Source organism: Dipodomys ordii, unplaced genomic scaffold, assembly GCF_000151885.1.
Source record: "Dipodomys ordii isolate 6190 unplaced genomic scaffold, Dord_2.0 Scaffold71, whole genome shotgun sequence".
Taxonomy (NCBI): Eukaryota; Metazoa; Chordata; class Mammalia; order Rodentia; family Heteromyidae; genus Dipodomys; species Dipodomys ordii.
Window position 1 is genome coordinate 1742133 of NW_012267287.1, and position 9035 is coordinate 1751167.

Here is a 9035-nt window from a genome sequence, read left to right on the forward strand (position 1 = left end):
GTGCCAGGCTGAGGTGTGCCCTGCGAGCGTGCCAGGCTGAGGGGCTCGTGACCCCTGTGTGCGCCCTGCGAGCCTGCCAGGCTGAGGGCTGGATTGGGGAAGTCCGCTCTCCATGCTTCCTCCTGCGGCCGTGGGTCAGCTGGGCTGGCCGTGGTGGAGCCACCTGTGCCTGCCACGTCTGGGGTCAGAGGGGCGTAGCTCCACACCCAGCTGCCGCCCTCCGTCCCCGAGCAGCGGGCTGGTGGTGGGAGTCTTGGTGAGGATGTCTTTGCTTTGTCCAAGTGGCCACCAAGCCCAGGAGGGCTCCCCTGGGGAGGCCGGGCTGTGTCGTGGATGCGGAGCCCGCACAGCCCCTCCCAAGTTGACAGAGGGCCTCTGGGGGGAGCAGGAGGGTACACTTGGGGTGAGGAAAATAGTGTTAATTTGCTTTTGTTTTTTGTGCTGGTTCTGGGGCTTGAACTCAGGGCCTTGCTCTCTCACATGGTTTTTGCCTAAAGCTGGCATTCTACCCCTTGAGCTACACCTCCACTTCTGGATTTTTGCTGGTAATTGGTGATAAAAGTCTTACAGACTTTCCTTCCGGGGCTGGCTTTGAACCTTGATCCTCAGATCTCAGCCTCCTCAGCAGCTAGGATGCTGGGTTGTAAGCCGCCAGCGGCCAGCTCACTGGCAAATGTGCACAGCAATCCGGGCGCTGTGGGAGCCGGCCCCGGAGTGCGGGGTGCGCAGGGCCTGCGCCCGATCAGCCAGGGTCTGCCTCACAGCAGGCCCTGGGGCTGGGGCCGGGCCGGACTCACAGAGGCCCCTGTCCCCAGAGCTGGTCTTGCAGGTGGGACGGGGGTCTGGGCAGAGGAGGCCCGGGGCACAGGGGTGGGAAGGAGCCTGGCGTGGTTGGTGGAGCCCCAGCATTGCTGGGATGTGGTTTAGAGTCGCCAGCCATGGTGGGGAGGCGGGGGGGGGGGGGTGACGGTGGGCCACACCCACAGTGGCCTGGGGAGGCGCCCCTCTGCTGCCCCTCCCACATGTGATGGCAGCCGTGTGTGCGAGCAAGGCCCACTTCCTGTCTCAGGCAATCCCGGTGCCCTGGGAGGAGGGCTGGGCGGGCGGGTGGGGGGTGGGGGCTGCCTGGGAGGAGGGCTGGGCGGGGCACGCATCTCTTTAGGCTGGGCTGGCCAGGAGGGCAGCACCCGGGCCCTGGGCCGACCCTGCCCACACACTGGCTCTCAGGGTGGAAACTTGTCGTGTTTGTGATGAACTGAAGTGTGAATCCTGAGCTGCCTCTGCTGCCTGTGGCTTGAGGCTGGCACCGTGCCTGCCTGCCCTTGCCTGCCATCTGACCCCTCCCTGTCCCCCGCCCGCCCTGCTCTCCCCACGCTGACCACCAGCCTGGCACCACCAATCTGATCGCCACAGGCAGCGAGTGTACTGCCCCTCCCTGGCCAGACCAGAGCTGGGCGGGGGCGGGGAGGGCATCTGGTAGCCCCAGGCTCACACCCAGCCAGCCACCACAGCCCAGCTCAGGCTTACTCTCTGGGAACAGAGAAGTCAGGCAGAGAGGAAGTCCATGGTGGTGCTCCCAGAAGTGTGTGGGCATTGGGAATTCCCTTGGGACAGAGTGTCCCAGACCCACCCTGCAGCCCGCACCGGTGGCTCACGCCTCTCATCCTAGTCACTCAGGAGGTTCAGAGCCAGCCCGGGCAGGAAAGTCCATGAGACTCTTATCTTGAATAAACCACTAGAGTGCTGGGAAGGTGGCTCAGTGGTAGAGCGCTTGCCTTGCATGCTTGAGGCCCTGGGTTCGAGTCCTCAGCACCATATAAGCAAAAAGCCGGAAGTGGCACTGTGGCTCAAGTGGTAGAGCGCTAGCCTTGAGCTGAAGAGCTGAGGGACAGCGCCAGGCCCAGAGTTCAGGCCCACAACCGGACCAAAAAAATTTAAAAAAAATTAAAAATTGAATAAACCACTAGAAAAACCAGAAGTGGCGCAGTGGCTCCAGTGGTAGAGCACTCGCCTTGAGCTGAAGAGTGGAGGGACAGCGCCCAGGCCCAGCGTTCAAGCCCAGAGTTCAAGGCCCATGACCGACAAAACAAAACAAAAGGGGCTGGGAAGGTGGCTCAGTGGTAGAGCGCTTGCCTTGCATGCATGAGGCCCTGGGTTCCATTCCTCAGCACCATATAAGCAAAAAGAAAAAAGCCAAGCCGGGCACTGGTGGCTCAGGCCTGTAATCCTAGCTACTCAGGAAGCTGAGATCGAGGATCGTTGTTCAAAGCCAGCCCTGGCAGGACGGGCAGGAGAGACTGTGAGACTCCTATCTCCAATAAAACCACCAGAAAACCGGAAGTGGTGCTATAGCTCAAGTGGTAGAGTGCTCGCCTTGAGCTGAAGAGCTGAGGGACAGCGCCCAAGCCCAGAGTTCAAGCCCCACGACTGACCAAAAAAATAAAAAGAAAAAAGCCAAAAGTGGCGCTGTGGCTCAAGTGGTAGAGTGCTAGCCTTGAGCTGAAGAGCTGAGGGACAGCGCCCAGGCCCAGAGTTCAGGGACCACGACTGGACCCCCCCCAAAAAAATAAGTCAAAACAAAACCAAACCAAATACCTCACCCTGTACCTTGGCGTGGCGCTGCCCTGGACACCGGGCCCCGTGTGGACAGCCGTGCATGTCAGACCTCTTCCTGAAGCTCTTAGTTCCCTCTGTCCCTGACGCCGGTTTGACTGGACAGCCTCTGTCCTCTACCTCGGTGGCCCTGGAAATCCCCCAAAGCCTCTGAGCCCCAACACCACATCTTCTGGGGGCCCTGGCTGATTCCTGTGTGCAGCATTTCTCCATTGTGTGTGTGTATGCGATTATCTCCAGGTCCTGGGCTCTGTCCCTGAGCTTTTTTGTTCAAGGCTAGCACTCTACCACTTGGGCCATACCTGCACATCTGGCTTTTTGGTGGTTAATTGGAGAGAAGAGTCACAAACTTTTCTGCCTGGCTTGGCTTTGAACTGTGATCCCCAGTTGTCAGCCTTTTAAGCAGCCGGGATTACAGTGCCCAGTTTGTATGGCCTCTTCTAATGCTGGTGTCTTATAGGGACATCTGTCCTGTGCTAACCCAGGATGGAGACTTTACATGTGCCAGGACCTCGTTTCTAATCAAGGTCATATCCAACGGTCCCAGGGATGGGGACACTGGCCTGTCTTTTGGGAGCTAGCATTCTGTGTCTGCACCACAGGCCTCTGCCTCCGAGCCTGCTAGTGTGTCTCCAGGGCTGAGCTCTGGAGCCCTCTCGGCCTCCCTGAGAGATGGGAAAGAGCGCCTGGCCAGGGAAAGCCTGGCACGTGGCCTTCTCGCCAGCCCCATGGGTGGGGTTGGTGCAAAACATCTTATTTTGAGAGCTTGAGCTTTCCCCATGGGTGCCCCGCCCTCCTGTGTCATCAGCACCCCTCGGCCCCCAGGCGTGAGCTGCTCCTGCAGACAGGCACCGGTCCTGGGTGCAGGGAGGCGGGGCGGGTCCCGAACCCCCGACCCGACCATGGGCCGGGCAGGCGTGTTCCTGTCAACCTCAGGCCCCCCTTCCGCTGAGTGCAGATGACAACAGGGCCAGTCTCATGGGCTGTGGGCACGGAGACGGGCTGGGGGCTTCGAGGCGACGCCCCGCCATCGCGGCCGTCTGCCTCCTTCCCAGGTGGGCCGAGTTCCCCACCCCACGCGCAGAGAGCTCTTCCTCCTGCCTCTCAGGCCCACCCTTGGCTCTTGGTCCCGCCTCTGCCACCCTGGTAAGTGTCCGCTGCCCTGTGTCTGCGTGGGCCCCAAGTGTCCCGGAGTGAGGAGACGGCGGAAGACGCACAGCTCCCCGCTTGGCTGTTGGCGGTGCCCTCGCACGGCTACCGGCAGGGGTGCAGGTCATGGGGATGAAGTGCTCACCAAGACGAGAAGGCAAAGGCCAGGCCCGCACAGCCATTTCTCTCCTCGAGGCGCCCAGCATCACAGCACCCCAGGACGGTGGTGGGCACGGGGTCTTTCCCTCCTCACTTCATCTCTCTTGTGGGCAGCGACTGGGTCTGGCCTGTGTAGACTGGCAGGGACCAGGTCTGGCTGGCACAGGCCTGTGGCCAGGGCCGGCTGGCATGGACGGCGGCTCCCAGCGGCTCTGTGGTGCGTGGCATCTGCCACCCTCAGATCCTGCTTTGAGGGTGAGACCTCAGCTGCCTCCCCCTACGGGCCCTGCCTGCTCCTCGTGGGGGGCCGGCTGGGGTCCTGGTTTCCCTGGCTGCCTGGCGGTGACGGGGGCGGGGGGGGAGGCAGGGTTGGGAAGGGCGAGGCTTGAGGGTCGGAGAAGCCCAGGAAGAGACAAGGGGCGCTGGCGCGGGGCGGGCGGGCGAGACCGCTGTCTGGACCGGACCCGGCTCTGTTCTCTCAGTGTCAAAGCACAAAGAGGGGGCCTCCGTGAACCCACAGGCCGCCCAGCAAGAGCACCTCCTGGGGGGGCTCCAGGGGACAGCGCTGCCTTCAGCCGGCCTTTGTGGTTTGCCGACACAAGCCTAAGGATGCAGAGGTGACCAGGGCAGACCAGTGGAGAGCCCCAGCCCGGAGCCGCATGCCCTCTGTCCCCAGATGGGACAGGAGTGGTACGGGGGCGGTCAAAGCCCAGCCGCTGAAGAGCACCGGCGGGTGCGTTGGTCCAGCCCTCGCTGGCCAGAAAGCAGGAAGCCCTGCTCCTGCGGGCAACAGGAAGTCCCGGCAGGGAGGAAGCTCTGGAGGCCCGGCCCCACTGCAGCAGGACTGCGCAGTAGACGGGCAGCCGGGGTCTGGGGCTGGCGGGCCTCAGACATGCAGGCCGTAGCCCCTCCGGGCCGCTGAACTGCATGCATGGCTTCCCTGGCTCCCGGGACGCCTGTCCCCAGCGGGTCACCGGGCAGGAGGAGAGCCATGTGTTGGGTCAGTGCCCTCAGGTCAGTGGGGCAGGCTCTGAGCCCGAGGTGGTGCTCGCCTGGCACTGGCAGGGTTGGCCGTGGGGGCTCTGTCGGACCTGGGTTTGCCAGGAGCAACAGGCTCTGAAGAGAGCGCTCCCCCCTCTGGCTTGAGAGCCCCAGTGGGGGCCACCAGGGAGGTGGGGGCAGCCTGCGGGGGGGGGGCAGCCCCAGTGTGCCCGCCTGCCGAGCCCTGTGCTCTGTGCTCTTCCTCGGGTGGTCCTGTGTTGGGTCCTGGGTGCACACACACTGCATATGAGTGTGCATGTGCATGTGTGTGCGCGTGCACCAAGGAGCCGCGGGAGCCGCGTGGGAGCCTGGCTGTCCCACAGGAGTACGTGTGTGCTCTGGGGCCTTGCACAGAACGGATGACTCCCAACCCCCAGGGCTCTGTCAGGTCCTGCAGCCTCCTGAGATCTCAGTCCCTGCCGTCCGGCCCCTGCTGGCCACCGGGCCTTTCTAGGGGATCTTGGTTTTGATTCTCTTGTGGAGAAGGATTCTGGGAGGGAGGTAGAGGGAAGAGGAAACTCAAAGGGGGAGTGTGTGGGCTGGCGTGAGGCCGGCAGCGGAGCTGCACCTGCGGGGTCTGTGTCCCTCGGCTGCCGTCACCCGCCCGCGTCCAGGGGGGGAGGGGCTGCGGGCGGGTGGGGAGGGCGGGTGCTCAGTCCTGGACAGTTGTGCTGTGCGGCTGTGAGGGACTTGCTCCGCATCCTTGCCCCTTGGTGTTTTTGTCTGTGATGTAGGCGACTGGTGGGAAGCCAGGGCGTGGGGCCAGTGTGGCGGGCTGGCCCTGCGGGCACACAGCCCGAGCGCCTCTCTCTCCCTCCGGCCTCCGTGTCTGGTCCACTGGGCAAAGGGCGGATCTCATGGGGGCGCTGTCAGGTGGAGCTTGGTGGTGGGCTGTGCAGCACTGGGCCAGCCCTGTGGAGCCACTTGTGGACCATGGAGGGTGTGTGTGTGTGTGTGTGTGTGTGTGTGTGTGTGTGCAAATGGGAGTGGACATATGATTATGTGACTGCACAGATATGCACAGAGGGGCACATTAGTCTAGGCACATGAGTTTGAGCAAGCACGCACATGCATTGTAAAGTGTGTGTGAATGAGCACACATCCTAGCACAGGTGCATAGGTGTGTATGAGTGTGCCTCTCTATGCGTTCATGTGTGTATACACAGAACAATGATGAGAGGGTGTGTGTGTGTTTGTGCGCGCCTGCGTGCGTGTGTGCACAGGTCTGGGCCTCCCGCTTCCCTTGCCCTGGGGCTTCACACGGCCGGCCTGGCGGAGTTAAGCAAGTCCCAGACTCTGTGGTCACGCAAGGCAACGCTTCCTCCCCACAGCCCAGGCCCCTCCCCCCTCGCTCACATTTGCAGGCTCGCATGTGTGCACGCACCACACACATCTGGGAAGTGTGTCCTGCTGGAGTACCTGGGCGGTGACATTAGTGGCTCATGTGTGGGCCTTGCAGGGAGGAGGCCGGGCCTGCGGGAGCCCCAGAGCCCGGGGGAGTGGAGGCTGATGGGGCTGCCTGCAGTCTCCCGCCCAGGCTTGTATGAGTGAGTCAGCTTTGAGAGAAGGTGGAAGGTGTACCCAGCAGTGGGCCGAGTGTCAGGCCCGCCCTAGTGTGTGCACTCACGTGTAAGCATGTGTGTGCAAGTACACGTCCACATGGGAGCAACGCCGTGACCACAGGCTTCTGGACGTCTCCAGATCCACGCGCCCCACGGTGGGTCCCCGTGAGTCCAGGGCTGCAGCGAGGTGCAGACCCTGGCTGCAGGGCACAGCGTGCCCTGCCGCCCTTGTCCGGCCGCAGCCGCAGGAAGAGCCGCGTGTCCCTGGGAAATGGAAAGTGAAACGCGGGTGAGATTCACTCTCAGAGCCCCTGCCACAGGGTCCTGGCAGACGTCGCCTCTCCAAGGAGGGGACTTGACGCTACCCAGGGAGCCGGTCCGAAGCCTGTAACCGGGTGGATTTACCCCATCAGGCCCTTGGGCCAGAGCAGTGCCCTGGAGGCCAGGGCAGCCGGAAGACCCCTAAGGGCGCCCTTTAGTCTTTGTGGGCATAGGCAGAACGGGAGTGTGTGAGCTGGGCTGAACTTTCCCAAGAGCGGTGTGGTCACCATGACCTGCAAACCCTCACCCTGTAGACAGGGCACGGCCCTCTCCCCTTGGTCCCCTCCGTCCCCTCTGTCCCCTCCATCTTGTTTTACGCTAGTGCCACAGCAGAGATGGCAGGTGGCACCACCACACCTCGCTGTTGGTTGAGATGGGGCTGGCACATTGTTTGCCTCGTCTAAGTGCAAGGAAATACTTCAGGTTCCAGGAGTATGAATATGAAAAGAGCAGAGCGGTGAGCTGGACAGGCCAGTGGTTTGCAGGCCAGCTGAAGAGCGGCAGGGTTTGGGGGAGTTTGAATGGTACCGCATGGCAGGGCAGGATGGGGTGGGGCGGGCAGCTTTGATGGAAGTGGGGTTAGGGGACAGGGTTTGTTGTTTTGTTTTGTTTTTTGTCAGTTGTGGGGCCTGAACTCTGGGCCTGGGCACTGTCCCTCAGCTCTTCAGCTCAAGGCTAGCGCTCTACCACTTGAGCTACAGTGCCACTCCTGGCTTTTTCTGCTTATGTGGTGCTAGGGAATCGAACCCAGGGCCTCATGCATGCAAGGCAAGCGCTCTACCACTGAGCCACCTTCCCAGCCCATGTATGTAGGTCACAGGTTATCTCTTTTACAGCTGCAGGGTGTGTTTGGGGTGTGGGGGAAGAGGAGGGGAAATGATTCAGAGATGTTGGCAGCAAGGACAGTTCTAAGAGATGGCTGGCAGGGGGAAAGGCAAGTGATTTTTGTTTTCATTTTCCATCACTGGGCTTGAGCCATAGTCCTCTTATTTCCCAAGTCCTGTAGCTAGGGTCATAGGCATGGAAGGTTCCTGTCCATCCCTTGCTTGTTGATCATGGAGTTTATCAGATGCTTTCCCTCCATCTATTGAGATGATAATGTGGGTTTTGTTCTTATTTTATCATTAATTGAATTTAAACGCATTAATTGAATTTCACTATTAAACCATCCTTGAATTGCTCAGATAAATCCTAGTCAGTCATAAAATCGTTTTGTACACGTTGCTGGAGTCAGCTTGCTGTGTTGGTTTCTGTCTGTTGTTTAGTTTTTGCTATTCCGGGTGCCTTGGCTTTTATGTTTTCTGGAGTGTGTAGGGGGCTTGAGGGCTCAGCTCGCTCACTGCTGGCCCAACGTGTCCACAGGTGGGTGCTTTGTAGGTTTGGGTAGTACGGTGATGAGTCCGGCTGGTGCTGGCCCACAGACGGTCAAAGGCCAGAGGAGAGAAAGATGGGGGAAGAGGGGGTGTGCAAGCCTCTCAGGGCTGCTGCCAGCTGTGTTGGCACATGCTTGTAACCCAACACTGTGACGCTGAGGCAGGGGTGGCAGTCTGAGCTCCCCAGCCAGATGCTGTTTCAACAAAACAGAAGACATGAAGACCTGGGCTAGGTCTGTACTGGAGACTGAGAGATTTAGAACAGAGTGGTTGATGGATGTCTGGGCTGGAGTGTGATGGCGGGAAGGTGTGGAGAAGGGCAGGGTGGCTGGAAGGAGGGGTCTCCTAGAGAGCTGGGTAAGCTACCAGGGCAGGGAAGGGACTGTCCACTGGAGACAAAGAGCTGCGGAGAAACTCCAAGACTAGATGCAAGAGGCCCAGAGATCGGGCCTGGGGTGGAGGCCTTACCACCAAGGGCTGGCAACCAGCAAGACAGTGGGGTGAGAATGGCCAAGCCTTCGGGCTATCTCTGCAGGGCCAGTGCAGGTCCTCTGCCCACCGCCCTGCCAATCCGTCTGCCTGGAAGGGTCTCCTTGCCTCCAGGCTGGGTAGCAGGTGCTGGTGCACTGTGGCTTCTGTCAAACACACTACCAGTTCTGGGCTTCTGGCTTCTGCACCGCAGGGCGTGGTGTGGACAGTGAGGTGGGAGGAGAGGTCAGGCGGGGCAGGGGAGGGGCGGTCTGAGTGGGCCGGCCCCGAGCAGGGGGACAGGCACTCTCCGCCCATGGGGGCGGGGCCGGCAGCCACGGGGGGCGGG

The 9035-nt window shown here is 61.2% G+C and overlaps 1 protein-coding gene across 2 annotated transcripts in view; it reads left to right on the forward strand.

Moving 5' to 3' along the window:
• Positions 1–9035, forward strand: part of Sh3bp2 (SH3-domain binding protein 2) — a 31852-nt gene that overhangs the window by 11460 nt on the left and 11357 nt on the right. Inside the window, exon 1 of one of the 2 annotated variants that reach the window (XM_013023855.1) lies at positions 4766–4935. The exons of the other annotated variant lie outside the window; for it this stretch is intronic. Coding sequence (XP_012879309.1) covers positions 4853–4935 — 83 coding nt within the window. The 5' untranslated portion in view covers positions 4766–4852. Of the gene's footprint in view, positions 1–4765; positions 4936–9035 lie in introns of those variants that run through there. 2 annotated transcript variants of the gene reach the window in all.